The 26,773-nt window shown below is 39.8% G+C and overlaps 1 protein-coding gene across 1 annotated transcript in view; it reads left to right on the forward strand.

Annotated features, from left to right (window-relative positions):
* The window catches only part of ATP8A2 (ATPase phospholipid transporting 8A2), a gene marked incomplete at both ends in the record, with an annotated part of 185,474 nt that overhangs the window by 127,515 nt on the left and 31,186 nt on the right, over positions 1 to 26,773 (forward strand). Inside the window, 2 exons of the mRNA XM_080364292.1 lie at positions 2,034 to 2,217; positions 5,692 to 5,802. Of these exons, the coding sequence (XP_080220418.1) occupies positions 2,034 to 2,217; positions 5,692 to 5,802 (295 nt within the window). The remainder of the gene's footprint in view (positions 1 to 2,033; positions 2,218 to 5,691; positions 5,803 to 26,773) is intronic.

A 26,773-nucleotide genomic window follows, 5' to 3' on the forward strand; every position in this document is an offset into this window, starting at 1 on the left:
AGGAATGGAAGAGATTTGGAGGCTCAGAAGAGTGATTTGGCAGAGGAGGAGAGTAGAACCCCTTGGGAAATCAGTAGCCATCTCAGTTTGCAACTTTTGTAGTTAATACACTGTGTGCAGCAAAATGTATTCTCTGGAGTTTGGGGCTGTACTTGATGGGGAGTTGTCAAAAAGGATGCTTGCTATAAAGCTTCTGTTTAAAATAACTGTAATCATGTAACACTTTGTACTGGAACCTTGTCTTAGGATTCATCTTCTTAAACCACGTGGCTCCAAGTCCCTCTGGAGTTTCCATTTTATGGCCTGAAGTCCTTCTTGACTCCTTGCTTCAGTATTTTATTATGTCAATACTGGGGGACGTGGGGATACAAGGGAATAGAGAAGTGTGTGTGTGTGTCTATGTATGTATGAGACAAAAGTTAAAATCTGATGCAGACTATATTTGGAGCTGCTTTATAGTTGTACACCAACACCTTTCATGCACCGTAGGTTGGTTAGTGTGTTGGGGTTTTGTGTTGGTAATTTAACTGGGCCCCTACCGTGCCAAGTGCTGTTTTCATTGCCAGGTAGCTGAGTGCTTAATAAATTTATCCAGTGGTATTAAGTAAATTTTATGGCCCAGTCAACTTTTTCCTGCTTTCAGCTTTTAGTAATAGGACAGCTGCTACACTTTTCAGGTGATTTAGTTCACACGTGAATTTTGAACCCAGCAAATTTTTCTTTCCTCCTCCACTCACCAATTACTCATCACATTATTTTAAGAGGTGATCAGCACTAAACCAAATCAAGGCCATAAAGCAAAATGCTGAACAAGATAACTCTCATTTTTTTGATCAGCAGTAATCCGGCTGAGTGTACTAAAAGGCTCTGTAAGTGGCTCCCACAGGATGTAGGCTCTGGAAAAAATGCCGTGTAAAAAATCTGTCTCCTCCATTCCCCAAGCTCCCTGTTTTCCCCCTATTTTAATAGTAAAGCTTTTAGATATCAGTTACATTCTTTTTTGTTGAATGTTATGTGACTGACTTGTAGATGTGAAAAAGTTTTGTCTAAAGCTTTATTTAAGGGAATATAAAATAATTTGGAACTGTAACTAAAACTGATGGGGAAAGGAATTAAGGTTGTTTGTACAGATGGGGTTAGAATGGAAATATTTAATCTTACATGGAGGTATTTCCAGAATACCTCATATGATTTGGTAACCTGACCTACCTTTTCCATGAATAAAGGGCATTTTGGGTGCCTTATCCAATTTAGTAACCTGGTCTTGAGTATTTTTCCACTTCTCCCTGGTTTAGACTAGTTTAGCTGTATTGAATTCCATGAATTTTTATCGAACTGGAACTGATGTAAAGTGAGAGAAAGATCAGGTTAAAATAACTACCCATAAAACTGATAAGAATATTCAGATGTCATGGAGTCCGCCCTTCATTTTTGAATCGGAATTGAATAGCGTTGTCCCTGCAGTCAGGGTAGCATCAGCTGTCCGTGTGCATAAGATCAGGGACAGCCCTTGTTCCCTCTGACCCTCAAGTCTGACATTGGAAGGATGGGTGGCTGGAGGAAGGGGTAAGGCGAGCCTGCAGTACCCTTTGCCAAACCACCGAGAATGTTTCTGATTTACTCTCTTGAACATATTAGTGATCTTTCTGCTCCTGGCTGGATGTGCCCTGTTGATCTGTAAACTGTCGTAGTTGAAGAAGAAACTCCCTTCTCCAGTGTTCCCAATATAACATCACTGGTATTTGCCAAAGTGTCTCAGGTGGGGCTGGAGGAGGGAAACAAAGCCTTAAAACCTTTCATATCTATTTGGTCTCTTTGCATAAAATATGAGCAAGTAGATGAAAGTGAAACTATTTTTAAAGCTACTTTCTCCTGAAACAGTTTGGCACAGGTTCTGAAGCTTAGTTGTTGAATAAAGAAACTTCCCAGCAACTGCCCTTTGATGACTTCTAAATGTAGATTCCAGCTGTCTCTTTGGGAAAGGCACGGAGCTCCGCATGGGAGAAACTGACACCTTTTTCTCTCCTTTTCAGAGTATCTCCTCTACAGAAGTCTGAAATAGTAGACATGGTCAAGAAACACGTCAATGCCATAACACTTGCCATTGGGGACGGTGCCAATGACGTGGGGATGATCCAGACGGCTCACGTTGGAGTGGGGATCAGCGGCAATGAGGGCATGCAGGCAACCAACTGCTCAGACTATGCAATTGCACAGGTCAGAGCCAAAAGAGAGCAACTGCCATACCATGATGTCAGAAACGTGCTGTGCAGCCCTGTGGTGCTGGGTGGCTTCTCCTCGCTTCAAGCTAGGAGCATCTGCCTGTCTCTGTTTCAAGGCAGCTGTCTAAAACAGATATAGTGAACGTATTTTTGGGATTTGTTATTAGGATTTTGTGTTCTTCAGGGCAAAGATCCATTGCCCCTCAAAGTTTGTTTCCTCCTGACAGCTGTGCAACATCTTGGTTTTTCAGTAGTTGGGGATAAGCATGCTCTGTGATGCTTACATTATCATGCTTTTAATTGTAAGTTTTATCTCCGGGTGCAAGCTCTTTTCTTTTACTATGAGTAAGCATTATGACCAGGTGTGTAAGAGTTTGGCTGTTTGGAAATTCTTATTTTGAGGTGACTCTTCCTTTTATTTTATTTATTTATTTTTTTTTTTAAAATTCCTCTACCCCTATGATGTATCACAGTTCTAGAGAGCCGGCCAGCATTTTCTGTTTAGGAATGTTACTTTGAATGTTGTTTGGGTGAGTGCTCTCAAATTATTCCATCCAATTCAACACTGATTACTTCAGCCAAAGAGGGGAATAAAAAGCCTTTTTTGTTTTACTGAAAAAAACAAGGTGTAGGATTAAGACTTAAAAAGAAATGTAAGGAAGGAAGGAAGGAGGTACTTCAGTGGCTGGACATCCTCTGAGTGCTTTTTACAGCCATGTGTATGTGTCTGAGACTGGCAGGGCATGAGCAGCTGGAGCTGATGGGAAGCACAGACTATCTGCTGTCTCCGCAGTGATTGGTGAGCATCAGCTGATGTGCCCTTCTGGCAGGTGTAGGCAGATTTGTTCTAAGTGATACCAAATTTTCTCATTTTTTGATAGTTTCAGTAGAAGGGGAGGTTTTGAAAAGGTGTGGATCATGCTGCTGTTTGCACAGGTAACTTTATCTCATTAACACTGCTCTGATGCAAAGTGGCAGCCTTGTGTTGCTGCTCTGTGGACTGATGAAGCACCTTTGGTTTCAGGCTTGAATAACTGGGACTTTGACCAAATTTATCTGGAAAATTTTAGACTGTTTTATTAAGGCCTTATTCTGTCAAACAGCAGCATATTCCAAATGCACAGGATTATAGGAATTCCCATAATCATGAAGTCTGTGATATCTTGTGATGGATTCCTCATTTTTAACTTCTGTAAACTGTGTTGCTTCTGCTGTATAACTTAATTGGATGCTCTCTATTTAGGCTTTCTCAGATCACTTATTACTTCCATTTTAGGAAGTATAAGTGGTGAGAGTGTTGTCCATAGAGGGCCCTACACACTTAAATCCTTTTGTGTTAGTCACAGTAACGTTAAATCTGAAGAAGTAATTCCACGTTCCTGTGCTGCTTCTGCGTTAACAAAAACTCCTGTCTTTGGATTTACTGTCAGAATGTGAATTAAGTTGCTCTGAGTTTAAATTCCAGTCAGGGAGTTACTGACAATAGCAATGAATCTTTAGTTCAATATGAAATAAAACTGGTCACATTCGCACAGAATTTTAACTTTCAAAAATTGGTACAACACTGTGGAACTGTATTTTTTGTGATTGTGTAGAAAAGCTTGTAGCTGATGAGAAAAAAATACAAAGGAAGCCCTCTTGTAAAGGAGACTAATAGTGTTGTATGGTAATGTGTCCTTACCACAAAAAAAGTGTTCAAAAGAAAAACTTGATCTCCTTCGGGTGTATTTCTTTCAGCAAAGACATATAACTCCCACTAAAGCATTACTGCATGTGCATGCCTTGAAGGCAGAGTGTGTTCTTATTGAGTAATTTAACGTGACCACTATAGTGTAATATCTTGTGTTCTAATGGTGTTTCCGATGCGGTGGTGCCAGACGTAGGCACTTATGGGAGATAATGTCTCTACGTAGGCTTGTTCAGCATTCCAGGAGGAATCAAAGCATAATCCAAACAAAAAAGACAACTCATGTCTGACAGTACTACGGATAGTTTCCACAGGTCCAAGGAGCATCTCTTTGATTTATCCTTTTCCCTTGAAATGATATTGCACCAGTGGTCCCTATTTCCCAAATCAAATGACCTGTTTAGAGAGACAGTAGTAGAATTTAATAACTCCCTCAGTAGGCAGGTTTATTATCTTAATCCAGAGAGCATCTGATATCTGGGGACTGTTTACTTAAGAAAGAAAACTTCTTTCTTAAACAAATGTTCATGTTTTTAAACTTTCTTCTTTGGAAAATTGGCTTGTATTTTGGATGCATTTTCAGTGTCTTAACCTGCCTGCCCTCTCCCCCACCCCCTCCCAGCTCCAGCATCACCTAATCCCTTAGTCAAGACAGGGGGTATCTTTCTAAATGCTAAACTGTATTTAAAAAAAAAAAAAAAGCTAGGGTCAATGCAGAGACAACTGTGATAATCTGTAGAAACTATTTCACAGGTTGGCCAAACAGATGGTCATTATGTCCCCTTCTAATTTAAAACTCCATAAATACAATAGTGTCGTCTTTGCAGTGCTATCCAGTGTGCTCACTTTCATGAGAGCAGTTAGTGGTAGGGTTTTTCCTTGCCTTGAGCTCCAGAGAAGACTTCACCTGAGATGGTCCCTTGTTAGACTTAGAAGAGAGAAGTTTTTAGGGTGTATCTAACTATTCTCTACAAGAGTCATTTGGGGTGACTTGTCAGGAAGTAGTGGCAAGTTTGCCATTGCTGCTGATGTGTTTTATTAGTGAATTTTGACAAGGAAAGTTGCAGCTGTGCTGCATATTAACTGAGGCACTAGGTGTCTAGTAGGTCAACTATTCCCTTGTGGGTGTTGCACTACCGGTCCTGCCTCAAGTTGGGCAGAGACTGAACCGTGAAGCTCAGTTCACTTTTATTTTCTTTCCTCTTTCTTGCTGGCAAATCCTAACAAATCTGAATTACTGATGTGTGGGAGGGAGGCTGTTCTTATAGGATTTATGGTTCAGTGATGTTGGTGCTGGAAATCAAGGGAGGAGAGCTATCTCATGACAGTTCTAATTCATTACTGTAGCTTTAAATTTCGAATGAGGTTTGGTTGAAATAAATGATCTAGAATCTGAATTTAGGAAGCTAAGATTTTCTGTCAGGTCACCTCAAACACATGAATCCTTCTTTGACCATGAAATGGGGAGTTCACATTTATATTCAATCTACAAGGCTATATTAGGTTTACCTTGCTTGATTTTGCAATCAGGATAGTAATATACTAACTGAAGATCACTTAAAAAACATTCAGAGGATTTGCTACAAAAAAGTCTTTTCCTGTAAATATTTTAAGTGTTGTTTTTTCTCATGTGTGTTCTGCTAAGTTATTTAAATATTGCACTTGAATTACAGCTTTCATAGATGATTGTGTGATGTTTTCTTGTGTATGATGTGGGGGTTTACTTTAACCATTTTTTTTTAAACAGCTCCTCTATGTAAAAACTTGTTTTTTCACTTTCAGTTTTCCTACTTGGAGAAGCTGTTGTTGGTCCATGGAGCTTGGAGTTACAATCGAGTTACCAAGTGCATACTATATTGCTTCTACAAGAATGTGGTTTTGTATATTATTGAGGTAAGAGTAACTAAATGGATGGATCTGACTGGTGCTTACTACTCAAATAATCTCTCATAGAAAGAAAAACTCATCCAAATAGATTGAGCTAAAAGGGCTGAGATTTTTTTTTTTTCCAAGTTTTACAACTTAAAATTCTGTTTCCCTTCTCAAATTAAGTTTGTTCTCTTGAATCTTCTAATGTTTGCAAAACGAAAACTGAAGGTTTCAGTACAATGAAGTCTTGGATATGAGATGTGAGGGACAAAGTTCATTTCTTCTGTGCAGATGTGCTTATTGAAAGCTGCTTTGTATTCATGGAAACATTTCAATTATGGCTTATTTTTATACAACATGAATTTGGAGCTAAAATTAAATTGGAAGTTCATTTAGCAGAATCAGGAACTCTATAGGCAAATAATAAACTAGGCAAAAGCTATAGCTGTTGCTTCCAAATTATGAAGACCATCGCTTAGATGGAACTGAAATTCATTTGCCTTTTTTTGTTGTTTTTTTTTTTTTTTTTTTTTTTTTTGGAAAGAGGAAATAATTCTGCCCTAAAATGCCAGTAAAATGATTAAATTAATCCAATTATTCAATTTAATAATATTTAAAATGTAATTAACTGTTTTGAAAAAGTGTCTGAAGATGTCAGATGGTGCAACTGGATTTTGAAGAGGGTTGAATACTGTTATGAACATTAATACATTGCATTTCAGAACATAAATACATTGTGTTTCAGCTTGCTTAGATAGGAGTGTAGTTCTTATGCTTCAGGATATAGTCTTGAATCCAGGAAGGATCAGGAAGGGATGTTTATGTGCTGTTGCCTGTTTAGAAACACACAAGGAACTTAATTGAGTGGTCACTTGCTACAGCCATTTCAATATTGATCATCAGTATTATTTATATATATATCTATGTGTATATATTAGGTTTGCTATTTCTTTCTACAGTTAAGCAGACATGAATGAGGTTAACAGATAAAAAAATTGGAACACTTATAATTAGGCAGCTGCTTATATTGATTACAGGAGGTAGTGGGTAAGTAATGATTTACTGTTCAGTGAATTGTATCATGGTCAATGTGTGTGTATACCTGACTCCCTCAGGGTCTGATCTTATTTTGTGTGATGTTAGGCTCTTAGAGAACACATATTATTCACTAACTTGCTCCATTTTTCCTATGCTATTTCTGAATTGGATGTTGACTGATATAATTTCAACACAGATTAGTCTGTTAACTGTAAGGGAGTTAAACAAAATGCAAGTCTGCTCTGAAAATGTGAGGTCAGATGTTTTCTTCCCTGCATTGGTCTGTGTTCAGTTCTTTCTGCATTTTGTACTGAGGCAAATGAGCTTTTGTCTCCTGGTGTCCATGACTAAGGGTGGGACTCTATTCCCTTTAACACCTGAGCACTAAAAAAGTGTAAGGAGCTTCACCCCTGGGCCTGGGATAGCCCTCTGTGGTCACGCTGCATACAACTTTGAGAGCTTGTTTAAGGCTTAAGGGAGGTGAAGGGACAGAAGAAATCTTGTAGACCTGCAGCAATGGGAAGAGCTCAGTTTGGTTTTAGTTCCCCTGGTGAGTTTGGTTTACTAGTAGCCTTAAGGAACTTGCCATCCCAAACTGTATCAAACCAGCCAAATTGCCTGGAAAGCGAAGACACCAATTTTGGTATCCTAGAGATGCAGGGGAGAGAGAGAAAAGGTTTCTAAGTCCCTTCTTACCTTTACACAAAGAAAGCTGAGTTTTGTATTTCTGCTGTGAGGCTTGAGAGCGCTGATCAGTTTGTGGTATAGACTGATGCTCATGAAAGCGAAACTCCACGAGGAATAAATCCTTCAACTTGAGAGAATGGTAGTTGCCCAGCACTCCTGCACTGTTCCTTGTGCATACGGTATGTTCCTGATTGTTTCCCAGTGCTCTGGACAAGTTTAATATTTACCTGCACTTTCTGCTTGGATGTGTGGTGTATGGGGAATATTCTTTTAGCATTGTAATGAAACAGAGATTTGAACTTGAACTACTTTTCAAGTTAATCTTCTAAAGGATTGTACTGAGTAAATATTTATGGAGTTGAATCAAAAAGCACGTCGGTCAATATGACTGTCAGTTATACCTTTGTTACTGTATCTGTTTTGTTTCAATGAAGCTTTAACACCTGAGGGATAACTATAGTAAGCCTTATGTAAATGAGTTTTGCAGCAGTGAAGCACTGGGGCTCATCATAACTTTATTTCTCTGATACTTTCCCAATATCAGAGAGAAATAAGAGGTGGTACTCAGGCTTAGCACACAGAACATCTGGACACAACTTGCAGAGGCATACATTAAGATTAAACTTAAACAATGATAAATGCTTGAGGAGAACATATTCCTGTCTCGTTTCCTAGCATCCCAACATTGGTATATTAAAAACTGTAATACACTTAGAGACTGGTATCAAGAACTTCTATTATACCAAGACGATCCAAACTGTGGCATCTCTGAAACATTAAATTTCATCAACTTGCCTTCAGCTTCTGGAAAAGTGGTACCAGGCTCGTGGTTCTGGGCAAGGGCTACACAGGGGACAAGCTGAGACTTGCAGCCTTAGCAGCACAGCTTATAACACTGATACAGGCCAAAAATCCAAATTTCCTATTTTTCTACAACAGTAATTGTAATGTGGGATTTAGGATTTGGCGGGAAGCATACCCTCATGGCTGCCATCATGGGCTTTACTCCTCAGAGATGCTGCTGGGTTAAGGCTGGCGCTTACCTTCCTGCAACAGCTGATTCTTTGTGGAGAGACAGGGGCCCCAGGAGCTGTTTTTAGCTGCTTCGGCAACAACTAAGATATGCACTCATATTGGGACAATTTCATGCAGCTAGAAAGTTAATACAGCAGAAGGCAGGCCTTGTATTCGAGTGATTGCAGGGGAAATGGAGATAAGAGTATATTTTCCCTCTCCCCTCATTAGGCTTTCCTAACCTCTTTTTTTTTTTAAAGAGGTCTATTTTAAGTCCAAGTGTTAAAGCTCAGTGAAGTCTGAGAAGATTTTTGTTTGGTTCAACAGCCAGCAGCCTGATGTTGCTCTCCTTCCCCTGACCTGGGTTCTTTCCTTTTGAATTTCTTCATCGTTGTCCTCCTGCCATTCTCTTAATTTCCTCCCTCGATTTTTGAAAATACAAAATACAGTGAAATATAAATCAGAAAGAGAAGCGTGTCCTGGAAATCCAAGTCCTTTTGGTGTGATTCTTGGCCTGATTCTGGAGCCCTTGCACATAACTGCTGCCAAGGTTCTCCACGCTGTCAAGCTGGGGTTCTGTCACCATGGCCCAGCCCAGCAGAGGGGTGTGGAACCAACCTTTTCCATCCCCAGAACTGGTTGATGGATGAATTGCTGCCACTTCCCCACACTGACTGGCCCTGCGGTGTCTGTCCTAACAGTGACAAGAGAATGTTCGTAGAAAGCTGCCACGATGGCTGCGGGGATGAAGCGCAAGTCTGAAGCCTCCCCTTTGATGTCCAGTCCTGTGTTTCCCGTGTCTGGCTGCAGTAGCGGGGTGCACTGAAGCTGGTACTGGGGAAAGCCACTCATTCAGCGTTGTCCTGAAGCAGGTCACTGACAGCGTTTTGGCTTCTTGAGACTGACAAATATCTGGGCATCATTACAAAACACCATCTTATTCAATTATTTATGTAGCTGGCTTTAAACTGAGTAGTGAAACAAAAGATTTGTTTCACATCTGTTGAGCAGATATATTTCACCAGAGATGATATAAAGTTGTCCTGATGACATCAGAGCTTTGAAATATAGCTGATTTTGAATGTAAAAGAATACAGGAATGTTGCTTGCATGTCATGCTTGGAGAAGTAGAAACACAGCAAGATCAAAGGCAATATCAGAAATATAAGGTAAGAGTTCAAGGCATTTGGGAATGGTTCTGTGGAAACAGTAGCATGGACGACAGCTTTCAGGCCAACACTGTGTGCAGGAAAAATATGCTCAGTACTTCACTGGAGCATGTTGTTTACTCGAAGTGTGATTAATATGAAGTGCTTTTGTGTTATATATTGCAGAATGAGTGGGGAGGGGAAAATAGATGGTCCCTGTGTCAAGGTCTGGCAATGTAGGGCCATGACAGAAAGATGAAAGGCAAGTGGGAAGGGGAGAGTGTAGTGTACATATCCTGATGCTGGGTTATTTTCTTTTCCGCCTTAAAAATTCAGAGATAGGTTGTAAGCTCAGATTGGAAAGCTGTTTCTTTGTGGAGGTTGAGAGGGAAGTCTTACATGTGAGCAGTATTGAACAAACAAGATAAATGTACTAAAGAACAAAACACCAGGATCATACCTTCTCTTTTAGAGTGGAATTTTCAAGTCTTAAAGGCTCTTAGTAAACACAATGCCTAGATAAGCATGCTTTTAAATAAGTGGTGTTTTTTTGAGTCCAGCAAGGTCTGGCAATGAGAGCTGTGAAGTGCTCCATAGGCTTTGTGGTCACCACTTTGGACCAGCCGATAGTACAAGCTTTAGAAGCGAATATCAAGTGTTGCTGCAGGAGACCTTTCATTGTTTTTTTCCCATTTTCATACTTGCCTGTCAAACACAACAGGTTTTTTGAAAAATATGGAAAGCAGACATAGGAATTCTAGCCCTCTTATCCAAATGGCATGCAGAACTGAGTGTATCTGATCTGATACTAAAAAATATACAACTCTAACACCTCTGTGTTCTTATCCCTGATTTATGTTATCTGACTTATACCTACATCGCTGTGCTTTCTGTTTCCAATTGACTTTTCAACTCAGGCAATAGAAAACATTAAGCATGGGAATTTTTGCAACGAGTTGAGGACTGAAGTGCAATAACTTGTCATAAAAAGCAACTTTGTTAAAAGATGAGAGCAGTATTTTCCCTCAGTGTAAAATTAAGAGTGAAAACATCTGTTTGTAGAATTCTCTAACAGGGTTAATAATAATACAGGCAGCTAGGTGTCTGTCATGCTTATGTATTCAAATTATTCAGTTGCTTGTTCAAATACTTCAAATGCTGGTAGGCATTTAATAGTCATTACTTGTGTGTGCATATGCTTAGTTGGTGTGGTAAGCTTACAACAATGCTGTATCATGATTAAGAAAGGAGGGAATATGTGTGTGATTTCCATTTTATGTAATTTGGAAGGCCATTTTTTGAATTCTCACAAATAAGTACATATCCTGAATAAGGAATTTATTCTCTGTGGACAGGTGCTTTCAGATAGGCAAAAGGTGGGATTCAGTATCCTTAAGACTGGTGTCAGGTGTAAATGTAGGTGCCTGAGCAAAACCTATGTAATGTCCATGTAGATGGCCTTTATGGATGCTCTGGGGTCATGGAGAGCAGAATGGGACTGGCAGGTGCTGCAGGACCTGCTGAAGACCTTCACCTGGCTGAAGCAGCAGCAGCTTTAGTAGTACTGAGAGGTCTGTGTTGAGGTCACTGAATCCTGAATTTGTTTTTGAAACATATAAAAAGAAAGGAATCCAGACCCCTCAGCTTGGGTGATGTTAATCAGTTCAGAAAGCAGAGAATATTTATAGAAGTTATAGTACAGAACTTGCAGACCTGGAAAGCACAGTGACGGACACAGCATGAGGAGCAAAGCATGTGACACTCAGCACCACCTCTTGATAATTTTCGGAAAAATGTGTCCTACACGTGTTTGTTTTTCTTTTTCAGTGTTTCTTATCAGCCTCATACACAGGTTTAACATGCAGAAGTAGAAGACCTAGGGCAGGGCAGAACATTATGCCTTTCCCACCCACCAAAAAAGCAAACCATAGGCTCCAATTCAAGAAAACATTCCTTAGTAGCAAGAGTTACAGAAAACAGATCCTGCAAACAGCCTGCCAGACTTCTTGGAATATCATAAAATATAGTTGGCCAACCTGATGCAAAATTGTCTACATGGTGCTTTTGTGTTCTTAAAAATATATCCTAATTCTTTTTTGGCTGATTTACAGTGCCTAGTTTATATTGCTACCACTGACACTTTATTCCATATTTAAACCCCCCTGGTGTCTGAAGGAATTCAGAATTGCATATAGGCTGGTCTCACAGACTTTAATCCATGATTGACTTTTTGGGTTTTTTTGGATTCGTAATTGAGTATGTTAATCCCAAGAGTTTCCAAGGAATTGGTCACAAAGATAAATCCATGCTAATGTTCCTTTTTTTCTTAGTGCTGTGCACTGCACAGTGAATCATTAGAGAGCAGTCCATCTTCCCGAAAACCAGATTGACTCAACTATTAAACAGCTGGTTTTGAATTTTTTCCAGCCATTTTTCAAAAGTGATGGAATGAGTACCAGCTTTGTTCTGACTTTTTATGAGTACTGCCTTGATTGCACCCTACAACCAACACAGCTTGTAACTTTTCAACATTCCAAATATAGTAAATGATAAATTAGGTTCCTTAGTGTGGTCTCAAAACCTTTAGGTGAAACACCTGCCAGATCCAATGTGTGCTGCAATAGACTACTTAAAGAAGTGATCTACTGTAGTATTTTATTGGGCAGATAATAGTTTCAGAGTTCCCTGTTCCATTTTTTGAGTATACTTATATACATAAGGAGTGTATGACAGATGCAGTGATATTTTGTGTGTGTGTGTTTGTTTCTGTAAAATATATCCTTAATTTCATATTTGGAGGGCATAAAACAAAGCTATAATAATGCTCTTCTCGAAGTCTGAGGCTGTTAAATGTGAAGCATTAGCCATTTCCTCAGCAATGTGTTCATGAAAGCCAGAATTCTGTCATCAGTAAATGTTTTTATCAGTTTAACTATGTCCCCAGTGAAAATGCAAGTTGATATTTAGAAGGGAGATAATCTAATGTGAGGAAGCTTTTAAGAGGGAAGCTAAACCTGTATTATGAAAGTCAGGAAAAATCTAAACCTGACTTTTCTTCCGTCAGACAAAACCAGCTTTGAAGTTCAAGGGTTTATCATTCTTGATTTCAACCCCACTTGCTTTCTGAAAATTAAAAGTTTTTATATCAAGTGTAACTCTTCTGATAACTTCAAATACTGGCTTGAAAAACATTGACTGCTCCGACTTACTAATATTGGAAAACCCACTGTTTTCATAAAAACGAAAGGGAACGGATCCTGCTTTCTCATCCACCTAGGCCAGTTCAGTGCGTATCACATTACTTGGGAATACAGGAAAGGCCAAATTTGTGTCAATGTGCAAATAAACCGTATCAGACAATAAACTATTCTTAGCACATTCATGCTGAAATTAGCCAAGTACACTCCTCTGCAATGAAGCGGTAATTTTTAGAGAGTTTTTTTTAACATCCAACATCATATATGTATTGATGTATATGTGGTTATACAGCTCTTTGCAAATACATTCTTTGAGCCTGTACTGTTTTTCTTTCTGTCTGGCCTATTTCCCTGTAAACAGACTTCCTTTAGTAGAGACATTCCGTGTTTACATGGGAATAACTGATAGTAGAGTAAGGACCACGCATAACGGGTGTGTAAAGAACGGGTTTTGTCTGGTTTGCTCTTTACTAGACAGAAGCTCCAGGGCCAGCCTGTTGAAGGTGTGACGGTTTCTTCCCTTTGACCTGTACCTCACTACTATGAATAGCTATTTTCAAAAGGAATTTCTACAGCAATTTACTTTTGAAAATGACAATCCAAATGCTTACAAATGAGGCTGTGCTTGCCAAAGAGGACCTTGGAATAGAGCCTGTCCCCAGTGACCGGTTCGCAAATCGGAACAGTGAGTTTAGTGCTCCAGTTCTTTGAGGCACTTGTTTTAAAACAGCACTATAAGCGTGCATGTTCTCTAACCTACTGCAGCTTGGAAGACTTGAGTCTTCCAGGGAGGAGAAGAGAATTACTTTTCTTCAGCTTCAGTTCAACTTGGATGTTATCCTGTTTTTTAAAAACATGACTTAGCCAAGGTGTGAGGGGGGTTTTGCAGTTCTTTAGCACAACTCTTCGCAAAACATTTTTTAAGTGGGGAGGAAGAGTTTGAAACTGTGGCAGAATAGGGGTAGTATCTATTCACAAGTCATGCTTTGGCGCAATTTCATAAAATCCTTTAACTTTTTTTTTAAGGCTGAAGTACTCTGAAATTTAACTTGGAGCCCACTTTTGCAAATGTGTGGTGGCTTGCCTGTTGGCAGTCCCACTCAAGTCATTGAACAGTAATTGAAGACATTTTCTACTTTCTTCATGGTTATTTAGAATAAAATTAGTTTATTTGTTCCAAGCCACGTGCAAAGATATTGGTTGTTGTTATGTGGTCATGAATAAAAAGCGTGCTGGTCCGTGTGGGCTGCATTTCACTTGTCTGAGCTGAAGTCTGCCTGGCTGCCAGCTGCTTGCCCAGCAGTAAGGTCAGGCTGTATGGCTTGGTATTTCTTTAGCATGAGTAATTTCCTGATAACACTGAACGTTTTGTTTCCATGTTCAGATTTATGATCTTGAAGCATTTTACTTGTACGTTGTTTCTTCATTCGTGAAGTTGAGCAAAAAAGATACCTTACCTGAGCTCCTGTCCAACAGCAGTCTCGTTGGCCACCTCGCCTTCTAGATGTTGATGGGGGCATTTCTCTGGCATGTTTGGAGGCACCACTGGAGTATATAACTTTCTAACTGCTGTAATTTCTAGCACGTTCCATTGCACAGATGCACAGCTGATGCATTCATAACTCTTGGTGTCTTAACACCGCTTCACAGACAGCTGCGGAAACCTTTTGCATGCTAGCTCAAAAATGGGGTGTCACCAGATTTTTGAATACAAAATTTCTTTCTTTTCAGCATCTGCATCATGAACTGAGCTGGTCCTGGTTGTTTTGAGGTTTCTTGGGTTTTAGGATCATGACCCAAAGAAGCTACGGCAGAGAACAAATTTAACTTAGAGACTCCATTTGCAAATGCTGCTAGAAAATGATTTTGCCATTTCACTTGGACGAGTACTAATGATAAAAATACCTCTATCCAGCTTTACTAATTAACCACTAGAGATTGTTTTATTTTGAGGATTCATATAAGGCATCTGTAACCTAGTTTAAGTGCATGTACAGGATTTAGAATAAAATGTATTGTATGTTTGTGAAGGAAAGGATCTAGAATATAGGTTTGGAGTTCTTGTCTGCCTGAGTTCACTGTCTTGAATCATATTTTTTAGTACAGCAGGGTCAGAGGTAAAAAAATACGCCATATCCTCCATGATCAGTCCAGTCCCTAGTGCAAGTCTGGAGCAGCATAGGCATTGCTTTCAAATGTGTTTTTACAGCCTCTACTGCTGTAAAACCACTTCAGAGTTTGGACTGTTTATCTCAGGGGATGTCTGCCCTGGAAAGAGCTCAAGCTCGGTGGCTGGGGACAGGAGAAGAGGGGTGGTTATCACTCGATGCCCCTGAGAGCCCCCTTCTTCTGTGGGAATCCTGTGTCCTTTGTGCGATAGCACACAGTCAGTGTAACAGCTTTGAGTAACTTGTCCAAAACGGGTGACTTTTTTCACTCTGTACTGAGATGCTGAGCACAATGCAGATAGCTGTGACTACCTATAAGCTTTTGGTTACTTACATGCTGTAGAGAGCATGTCATTACTTTTTATATCTCCTTACTTTTTTCAAAGTTGTTTAGAACATATTAAAACAGACTAGAAAAAGCAAATTGTGCCAGCTATTTGATAGTATTACTTCTGAGTTTTACAGTCTATTTTTCTGAAAAGATGTAAAAAATAAGTCAGTTGCAGTGTCCCCCCTCCCAATATTCTATTGCTTATTCCATGATGTTTCCCGTTAGTTCTCTTCTTCCCTACTGTTTTGACCCAGGTTCTTTTCTTGAGCTATTACAATTTGAATGTAACTGCCTGGAAATATGTGCATCCTGGGTCAGTGTATATTTTGGAATATTTCTGAACCAGGATTGACAGGCCATGGTAACTGAGACTGTGGCAGATAAGGGAGAAGAGAATCAGACTGCCGTAATCTTAACACATTTGTGCATATACTTGCACGTTTAATTTAAACATCAATATAGCTGATAATCACAGGCTTAAAGCTAAAACCCCAGAACTATACCCCAAAAAGCACAGGGGCCCATTCTGTAGAAGGCAAGAGCTGAGTGGTCTCTGTGTATGTTTGTGTGTGTTACCCATCAAGACAAAGATGTGGATAACTATTGACGACTTCATGCTGTCGCAAGAGTGAAGGAGATCCAAGCTGGGTCTGCCAGATTTTAAACGTGACAAAGTTATTTTACTTTCTTCTTGCTAGATTTCTGTGCATTCATGCAAAAACAATTAAGGATTTGGAAAGTGAGAAGGTGGAATATATTAGCCATAGCTCTATGTAAGTTCTTCAGGGATTCAGTGAAAGTATATCTATTTTCATATAAACTATCTAAATATTATGTGTATAAGAAGAGATATTTAATACTATATGCTCTCACCCAAACCCAAATAATGCTATCTTTATTAATAAGTTACAGATCAGGTTGATTTTATTAACTGACTAAAATATGTGGTCAGCTTGGTAGCAGCAGCAGCAGCATAAGCCATCAGTAACCAGTAACACCTGAACCTCTCAGCATTATTTGTGGTGATGGTTCCTGTCAAGTTCAATTTTGATAGAAAACTGAGTCTCCCCTTTGGGTTTACTAACAGCGTCTTGACCTTTTCTCCCTTTTGTTGCCAAGGACTGACAGGTGTCTGGAGCAGCTAAGCCACATGACAGCCTGTGCTTCATGTCAGCTGGCATTCATTAGTGTTAAATATGACATGTGGTTTTCTACTATTCAGAGATGTGTTTATGCCTGTTAATATATCCTGCTTCATGGACAAGATAGGGATGGGCTATTGAACTTCTTTGCTTTCCCATTTTTCCTGCTGCCACCTGCCTCGGGGCCACCACACTGGGCTGGGGTGGTGGGACCGGCAGGTTTCTGCACTGGGAACTCTGGGCAGTGCTCACCTTCGAGGTGCCACTTCCCCTGGGAAGTGCAGGTCCCTCCAACCGTGCCATGCATGCTGCTGCACCCATCACTGCGCTGTGTCTTCTCCGTCACTTGAATCCACAAGCGCCGTACTGTAGTCCAACATAAATGCACACTGCCATTAAAAAGGGCAGGCTGATCTTTGCTTCTTCTAGCTTAGAAACGTGGTTTTTTTCCCCTCCTTCCTTGCCAAGGCACTAGTGTTTGCACAGCTGCAGGATGAGCTCTGTAAGGTTAGAGTTCAGCCAGATCATGTTCCTGATGTACATAGGAGTTCTTGGATGAGAGGTAGAACCAGCTCTTCTGATAGCAGCGTAGACTTTTGTCAGACGTGAGTATAAATGTTATTTTAGTAAGCTAAGGTGGGAGCCTCTGCTTATGTATCTGCAGAAAAGACAAAAAATTTTGGAGGTAGAGCGGGTGAAAGACATGAATTAGTGTTCATGATATCCCTAGTCATCTCATTGCATAACTGTTTGGAGACTTATAATCAACCAGTTTTTCCCTTTTGGGCTGTCAGGGTATCCATTACTCAAAGACATCGCAAACAAGAGCTGGGGAAGAGGGAAGGAAGTTGAGAAGTGGTAGTTGATCCCAAAGGCACATCCAAACAAAACCCTTTCCTGATGTCGGTCCCATGTTGTTCATGTGCACGAAGTTGTGATCTCTCAAAAACTAAGAATACATTTGAGACCATAATTTTAACAGAATGTATGTACAATTACTGGATTTTATGGTGTGTGATTTGTGGTATAAGGGGGAGCGGGAGGATCTATAAGAATGTACTTCAGGCCATCTGGGCAGCAGGGAGGAGCTGGCTTGTGGTAAAATACAAGGTATTCTGGCAATGGAGGAGTGATAAAATGATAGCAGTGAAAGTCCTGGTTAGACTTCACTTTTCTGGAAGAAGTTACTACTATTTTTCAAGCAGTTCCTAATTTATGCTGAGTTGGAATAAGAAGGTGGGAGCAGTAAATCTTGGGAAAGAAACAGGAATATGTTACCTGAAACCAGGATAGTGCTTCAAGGATGCAAGACATGAGAATTATAGTTTTCTTCAAGTTGTCCGATATTGCTGAGAAAGCATTCTAGGGAAGGCATGAGAGAAAAGCCAGAACATTGTAAAATGAGGATTATGATTGGAAATCTATGTGTTTGGCTTTTGGCTACATAAAAAGTTACAAGTAAGCCTGGCAAGCCCTGTATTCTTGGGCTTGGTGAAGAAAGGGGAGAGTGTGCTGGTGGCCGACTTGTTCTCTAATGAATGACACTTACATGGCTGGATTCTGCTTACTGTCAGGATAGCCATGCTTGGTGAGAGCTACTCATGAGCAGGAGGGTGTTTCTGCCTGGAAACTTGATTTGTTTTGTATTTTTGTTTTGTTTGGTTTTTGCTGTGTTTTTTGGTGGTTACTTTTGTGTTGTGTTGTTGTGTGTGGTTTTTGTGGGGGGCGGTTGTTTTGTTGTGGTGTATTTTTTTTCTCTCTAGTCTGACTTCATTCCCTGCAGAGCAGGTTGTCAGATTAGTAAATTATGTTCTCCTCAGAGCTCTGCTCTTGAGAAACTCACCACAGTTCCTCTGGTCACTGCTTGTCACTCTTCACGTAGCTGACTGCATTGTAATCTGAGTGTTGGTGACTCACTGGGGTTTTTTGCGTTGGGTTTTTTTTGCTGTGTTGACTGAGTCTGTCTTCCTACTTACTTTACTGGTGTGTCAGTGGGGAATCAGCTCATGAGAAGTTTTCCAGTGCTCTCTTTAACCACAGTGGTATTCACCTGAGATTCATCACTAAATTTGTTATTCCTTTCTTACGAAGAAGCAAATCCACAGTTTTTTATTGCAGCCCCAAAGCAGCAGTAAGTGATACAAATGCTGGGTACAGTAAACTCCCCTTGGGCTTGTGCTCAGACACGTGGTTAACATTCTCATTTGCAAGGAAAGTTGCTGCTGCATACACTTCCATAGTATAAAAACTAGCAATATTCTCACATCTACTGTGATATTAAAAATAATGAAGATCAATTAAACCTTAATTAGCATATTTATCCATTTTTCTCTGTTTGGAGGTATAGCTGGAAGCAACTCTGGGCAGGAAATATCTCCTCTCTTCTGTTCAAACAGAAGTAATTACTATATAATTCTAGTAAATGAAGAGAAATGGACCTTCACTTGCCAGACTTCAGTTATTTCCCCCATGCCGTGCTGGCATCAGTCACAGTAAACTCCTGCAGTGAGTATGTATCTTGTTCCAAAAAGCAGTTTTGGCAGATGGCTGCCTGCTTAATGGTATACAACAAATGATACCATGAACCTCAGCATTTGTATTGCATTTAAATAGCTCCTGCTTCCATTGCAAATGTTTTTTTGGTTTTTTTTTTTTTCCTGGCCTTGTCTTGCGGAGAACAATCTTTTGAGGTGTCATTGTAAAAAATAAAGTTTAACAAGATACTATTCACTCTTGTCAGCACTTCTGGAGCTGGTGTTAATTTGGAGGGTTGGCCGGTGCCTGGGTCCCACAGCAGTGTCATCTTTTGGAAGCCGTAGGCTCATTCCAAGCCAGCACTGTTACATGTCTGGCTCCTGTGCTGGGAGCTGCAACACCATACTTGAGATAGTCCTCCTTAAATCTTCTTTTCCCCAAGTCACTGCTTAGTAAAATACAGAATCCCTTTTTATTCCACGGCTCTGTCTCACCACTGACTTCGTCAGCTTCGAAAAATAGTAGTAGAAGAAGTGTTTCCATGCTGTAGAAACTATGTGAAATCATGTTTGTTGTTAAAAAGCTGGTTTAGTTGCAATTGTGCTTTGATATCAGCAAGGGCAGTGGTAATGTATCTTCTCATAGGATTTAATGTTCAATTCATTGGGCTTGTTTGCACCTATAGACAAAATATGTCCTAACTAATCAGTTATATAAACAGAAAACCATTTAGTATAGAAAGTAAAAGCATCTTATACATTACAAGTTTTTGTTTGAATATGTTTCAACAAGTCATTCATTGCCTGGTTTTACCGAAGTGTTACAGGAAGTTCCATTCAGGATAATATCAACATTGATCAGATGCTGTCTACTGCATTGTCCAAGGCTAATTACAACTAAACCAGAGAAGAATTACATGTTTTAAGGCATTTTCTTAGAAATGCACATGCTCTGTAGCACTTACAAGTTTTTTCCTTGTAGTCCATGAAAGACTTCCTTCTAAATTGAATGTGCATGTTTGCGTATGCACCACCTGAAGGTGTCTTGCTTTACCATTCATAAAAATGTTTACTGTCTGCTGTAAAGCAGAAAGGGTACCTTTATAAAAGCTGCCAGTCACATCTGTTTGACTATGTTGGGGAAGAGGAGTAGGGGAAAAAAAAGATAAAAATTGTATTAATGCCAAAATGAAAGCAGACTTGCAGTTTTCTCTTTAGTATTTCAAACAGCTGGAAGTCCAGCACCTTTCCATTTGAGCATTAATAGCTTAAAATGTTCTATTAATGATCAGCGAGTTTCAGATAAGCTTTTTGAACTGACTCGTCTGGATGCGCACATCCCTTTGTGTCCTTGATATATTACTTAAAGAGGAGCTGTTTCTGTTTGCATTACTCTTACCTAATTCTGTTTCCCACTGTTTTGAAGTTGCTGTTGTATGTACAGCACAAGGCTATATAGTTGCAGTGTGTCAGAGTTGGTAATTCCCGATATTCTTCATCTTTAAAAGAAATCAGTTGCTAATGAAGATTTAAAATGAATAGAGTAGAACAAGGGTATTGCAGTTAATATTTTCAGTATTTGAATTTGTGGTGGCTGTTCCCCACGAACTGAAACAGGAATTTAATTCTTTACTGAACTTTGTGATATGAATAAAAATCTTCTGAGAGAATATATGTAGTCTTAGGAAGATGAATCTGATGGAGCCAAATCAAATCTTCTGAACTGAACTTAGATCATCTTGTTCCCATGGCCCACTTCTGTATCAAGTGTGGAATTTCCCTATCCTTTTAAAATAAAAGGATAGCCTTGCCTTGATTAATATTTAAATAAAATAGCCGAAGTCCCTCTCTTTAGCATCAGTGTAGGTGCCTTCTTGTTGCCCAGAGTAAGTCAAGTGGATTGAGCTTCAGTGCCAATTGTAGAGTCTTCAGAAATGTCATGGGCAAATACTGACAGCCAAGGGTCTACACTGGAGCAAGGCTTTTGTCCAGACAAAACGGGATGGACTTGAGGTAACTGTTAACTAAGTACAGTCCAGTTTCACTACAAGCAGATCTTTCTCTTAGTTTCTGCTGAGAGCATCCTCTTACAGGTAATGAATACATTTACTTGAGATCAAAATTCTAGCTTGAAAAGTTTCTGCTTAGCGAGCTGACACCTTTTAACTCCCCTAATCTAGAGGTTCAATGTGGCATTTCAGGCTCCTGTGCAGGCTCTTCCTTGCAGAGTTAGATGCCATCTTGAGGGTTCAACCCCCAGTATTTTTCTTCTTTTCTTCCTTTTCTTGCAGTTGGGCACATGCTGGCAACAGCAATCTGTGGCTTTGGGCATCAGTCCAGTTCCAGACATAGTAGGAAAATTTCAGCTTTATATTGACAATAATTTTTTACCCTTCACAAGCCAGAGCAGAAAAGCTGGCACTGTGGTTGGAGTGGTCTTTGTTCTGTCTCACTCTTCCCAATGTAAGGAGCAACCCCATAAGCAACAAACAGTCAACTAACTCTGATGGCTCTTCTAAAGTGTGTTTGTCCTGTGCAACTCTTGTATAGTTAGTGCATGGAACAGCTTTTGGTTCTGGTGTTAGTGCTTCTTTGAAATAATTCATGTTTTGTTGGAGTTATACTCTGACGACTGCCCTGAAACTAAAATGGCTAGGAAGCAATAACAAATATCTTGAAACTTTACCTGCATGGATAGTTGTTCCGTAGCTGTATTGCTGATATTAGGTGCCATTAATCACACTTTGGCCCTTCCTGCTGAGTGTACTGAAGACATACTGATGATTTACTCCTAGTCTTTGATTACACTTGTGTTCTTAAAGGTTTTTGCCATGAAAAGCAGTGCCTGACTCCCAGGCAAACCATATAGTGTAGGCTGTCACATTACTTGCAGGTGTTCTTGAGGAGAGACTCGCTGTTTCCACAATGTGTACTTCTGTGCTCACATCTCTTCTAGGCATCTAGCAAGACTGAGAAATTATTTTCAGGGTGTAAATGTAAAAATCTCTGGAATAACTTGGTGGCAGTGTCACTGCTGTCAGGGTAGGTATGTGATGTGTGCAGAGGAGCAAGATGGCATGTGTGGTGCCACTGTTGCTGGGTGAGTGTTGGAGGGAACTGAAGTTGACATATTTTTTTTCTTGCATTATCTGTAAAGAGCAATACCTGAAGCATGTTGTCCACAGAAGTGATACCCACCTTTTGCTGTAAAGGGAACAAATACTTCTTTCCTAAAGAAAGGCTGTTGAGCTGTCCTGTGTAGTGTGGATAACTGGAGAGCAAGAACCCACTTTAGACAAGGGAGCTGGGAATTTGACAGTTTGGACTTCGCCCTTGCACGTTTATCCAGGCAAATTCACTGTGTACAGCACTGGTGATGCTCTGGTCGTGGCTATATGGTGAGCTCCCAGTGTGCTCTGGCTCCCTACAGGAATCCTGAATAGTGTCTGTTTTGCCCCAGAATTTAGTCAGGTCACTTGCGTCCCTGTGTGTTAACAAAATGTGTTTGCTCTGATGTTCTGGAGATGAGCTGCTGTGCATGTGACCCAGCATCCACACAGGGCTAACAGTACAGTCTTGGAACGTCTTGCAAGGATTCATTTCTGATGGATGGTTGCCCCTGGAATGCAAGCTCGGTGTCAGTCTGCTTTCTTACTGGGATGCAGCTGGCAGTGATACACAGCTCTGAGTGTTCAGATTGTATGACAAGAATTTATTAAAAATTATTAAGCTTTTTAACTCCTGATATCACACTCTTACTTTCTCAGGTCAGTATCTTGAAACAAGAGATATTGGTCGCCGCCATTAATGTGTGGAAACTTGTTTTCCAGCTCTGATTTGGCCCAAAGCTTTAAGCTTGAATTCCAAATTTAGAAGAATGCTCCTTTATATGACAGTCAGGCACATGTGCATTCTACATAAAAGAAAAATTACTGGGACTATGGCAATCAGCTGCAGGATGGTGCTTGCAGCGTTTGTCATACTCTGTCCAGAAGTGCAATAGCCACGTTAGGAAGAATAGCAAGCTGAATCCGGGAGGGAAATACCATATTTATTGTCTGGAGGAGGATCAGGGCAGTACCCTACATCTTCTAACTTGCTGTGCACTCATTGTCTCAGAGCTGCCCACTTGTCTTTCTGCCCGTTTACCTAAAAACAATCACTTTAGCAAAGAATATAAAAACCTAATGCACCTGAATATAAAATCTTCTAGTGCAGTAGAGGATTTAACCAATACTGTTCAAAACTGACAGCTGGGGAATGCCTGGAGGATGACAGATTGTCACCAGGCTGACACAGGATGCTCTGTGTATTTTTAGTTAGAATGTGTCTCTCTAGAGCCCAGGGGTCTTAAGAAATGCAGGAAACTTGAGAAGAAACTGTCATCCTGGCTCACTCCTGTGGGATGGCAAGCTCACGTCTTGTTTGGGACTGTCTCTAGTGTGTTACTCCTGGTCAGGATCAGGACGGCATTTTCTGGGAGGGTCATGGCTTGTGTAATGACACAAACTACAATTCTGAATTGTGTTAATGCATCAGTAGTGTTGGTGTGCATGTCTGTCCTTCCTGTATGCAGGAAAGACATCCTTGTGCTGCAGTTTTTCTCTGAAATTATTCCTACTGGCCTACCACTGGCGATCCTTAATTGTTCACGTTATTTATGTGTTTTCTGATCTAGGTAGGCTTCTCTGAAGTGATCCTGCTTGTGTTGCTTGTTGTTTCTCTCAGAACTTGTTATGAAGTTGTTAAGGATTTATGTGGTGTCTTTTATCACTTACTTCTGTAAAAATATGAGCACTGAAAATGGAAAAGTACCCGTCTTTATATTAATCTTTAGTCTTCTGCTGCAATGTCACTGCAGAACTGAAAGGTTAGAGTTAAGTTCCAGTTCTTCCTCAGGCTTGGTCTGTTTGGACCTGAAGGCAGATTTGTCAGCTGCCAGCTGACTGGGGGGGCCTCTTCTTTAAACAGGCAATTTATAGGCTCAGAAAGGGAAAGATTAGCACTCCTGCTTAAAGAAAATGCAAGAAAATGAGGAAATCTATATTTTAAATGATTTGAAAATATGAGAGTACAGTAAAATTATTCATGTAACTTATAAACAGAAATGATTTTTTAAAAAATATATTGTAAACTATACATATCATATGGTTCCCTTTTTCCTTAATCTACAATTTACGGCATAATTTTCCAATAGAAATTTGTGTGGTGTGTAATAGAATGTATATTCTGAAGCTTTGATTTGAACCTGAATAACCTACATTAAGTTTGATCATGTGTGGGTATTAAAATAGTTTACAGTAAGTAGTAATCAATCATAATAAATGACATATGTTGATACCAAGTTGTAACTCCTCTGGGTGCCCACAACAGTGTTGTGATTTGAAATAACCTATTGCAGTTAAATGGAGCACATATACACAATTGGCTGAATTTAGTTGCCTGACTGTTTGCTGTTTGGTTTCATGGTAGCGCACAAGCCCTGAGTACTGGAGTCTTTGAAAAATGAGGTGTCCAAAGTTTTCAGCTGTTTATCTGTCAGACGTGGTGAGGTGAAGTGTAGAAGACCTTTAGAGAAAAGACTGAGAGGAAAAAACAGCTTTAAATCACTCCAGGGAGAGCTTCAGAAAAACAGAACCCAAAACACTGCTTTTCTGTTTTCAAAGCGGCATATGCAGGCAGAGCTGCATGACTCTCATTAAGTTCATCTGAGTCGTGCAGCTAAAGCCCCATGCAATGTTTTGAAAATGTAGGAAATATAAATGGTCTTAAACCAGACATCTGGGCTTCTATCCAGTTTTCCGGTGATAACCTCTGATGCATGCCGTTAATAAAGCATCATCCATGAGCTAAATTATTAAACTATAGATCTCTTTGCAGAAGGCTTATAAGTCAGTTTCATTTAAAAAACAGAACAAAGCAAAAAAAAAAGTCAAAAAACTTCTGTGCACTCTTCAGCAACTATTGCGAACCACAAAGCCCTTTCCCTTTTGAAGAGTGTTAACCCTTTTTTCCACCTCCTCCTTTTCAGTTGTCTTTTTGGCTCTTTCCCCAAAGTTCTTAACAAGGTAGCTGTCTGAAGTCTGTGCTCTGCTCCTGATTTTTCCTAATAGAGAGAGAATGCCTTCCCTTTGCTGGTTCCTCAGTTGAAGTTCTGTACAACAGAGGTGCCAGGATGGGAAATACACACCTTTTCAGAGGTGAAGCAGCTTTGCTGGTTCCCTGTCTTTGGTCTTTTGATGCTGACAGGAAGTTAGTGGTGTTAGTAACTCTTTAGAAGCTTAATATTTAAAAAAAAAAAAAATCACGATAGTGAGGAAGACAATCTAATTAACTACTTCTGTAGGTGAAGGTCTTCATGAGTGATGTTTGGTTTTGCCTTCAAATACCAGTAACTAGACTGTGTGTAATTAACAGGTTATTTTAAGAGTTCCCGAAATGTATGTCAGTCATTATTGTAGTATAGAGTATGTTACCATTTCGTCAATGTTATCAGTTTGACAGGGGTTCTGTTTTGCCTTAGTCTGGTATGTGTGGGACGAATTACTGAAAACATAATAGTGAAAAGATGAGCTACTCACTCTGCTTTTACGGAACTGTCTTCTGTGGCTTTTTGGAACACTGGAATCTAATAATATGCCTCTGATATCTGTGAGTTTGTCAAGCTGATGGCAATGCGTTGCAGAGCAAGCTGAGAAGTTCCTCTGTAATGGCTGTGGGCAAGCAGGAGCGCTCTCAGCCATGAGAAATAGCTTGCAATATGCTTTTGTCATACACTTAGGTGATAGGTGTGGGGGTTGGTTTGTTTCTTTGTTTTAAACTACCCAAGGTAAAAAATATTTTGCTGTGCTGTATTTGTGTCAAGATGTATATAAAGCATTGGTGTTGGTGGTTATGACTCTGAATCTAGAGCTATATTGAGAAGTATTGTGCAGTATCAGGAGTAATCTTGAGAGGTCTTAAAATTCCCATACAAAGCAAAACAGCTTTTCCATGGGCTGCTTGTTATCTGAGAGACCTTGACAGTGAGTGCAGTTAAAACCTGTAACTACCAGTATTCTTCTTCCTCTTCTGTTAGTTTTTGGGGAAAACTAACATGGTGTTTTTGAGTACAGTGACTTGTATTAAATAAGATTTAACCTGTAGATTTATCCATAAGAATGGACGTGAGTTGATTTTGTAGTTCAATAGCGTGCATATGTATGTCATACTGTGAACTTGCCATATAAAATGAATGCTCTTTATTTGCTGTGCAGGTGCTTGGTCCTTCATTTTTTAATCGTAGGAAACTTGGAGTTACCGATGCTCACAAGAATTCGTATAAACTGATTTATTCAAGAAAGTGCGCTCTTATCTGAAAAATTACCCAACAGTAGCCTTGGCAACTCCTCACTTAAATCTCTGGTTGCACCTCTAACACTGAGTGTAAGCTAAAAGCTTTTATAGAATATAATAACCTGTTTTCTCACGTGTCTGGTTCTTGGTATCTGAGCTCTAAGTCTGGAAACCTGTAAAATGGTTACACCGCAGTTCCAGGGGCAGGGTGGTGATTTCAACTGAAGGTTGAAATAACTTGTGTTCTATTTCAGCAGCATGAAAAATATTTTGACCCCAAAGAGGGCATGTTGATTGTGGGATAATTGAGATTATTAAAATCCAGCTGCTGTAGCCTTTACTTGAGGAAATATTTCCTAACTTGTCAAATCCTCTTCTCTTCCAGAGGAAATTAATCAGTAGTCTTCAATTAGGACATTGTAGTATCTGAGCAAAAGGAACATGTGTTCATGCTAGAAACT

Source organism: Nesoenas mayeri, assembly GCF_963082525.1.
Source record: "Nesoenas mayeri genome assembly, chromosome: 1".
In the NCBI taxonomy this organism is placed as follows: domain Eukaryota; kingdom Metazoa; phylum Chordata; class Aves; order Columbiformes; family Columbidae; genus Nesoenas; species Nesoenas mayeri.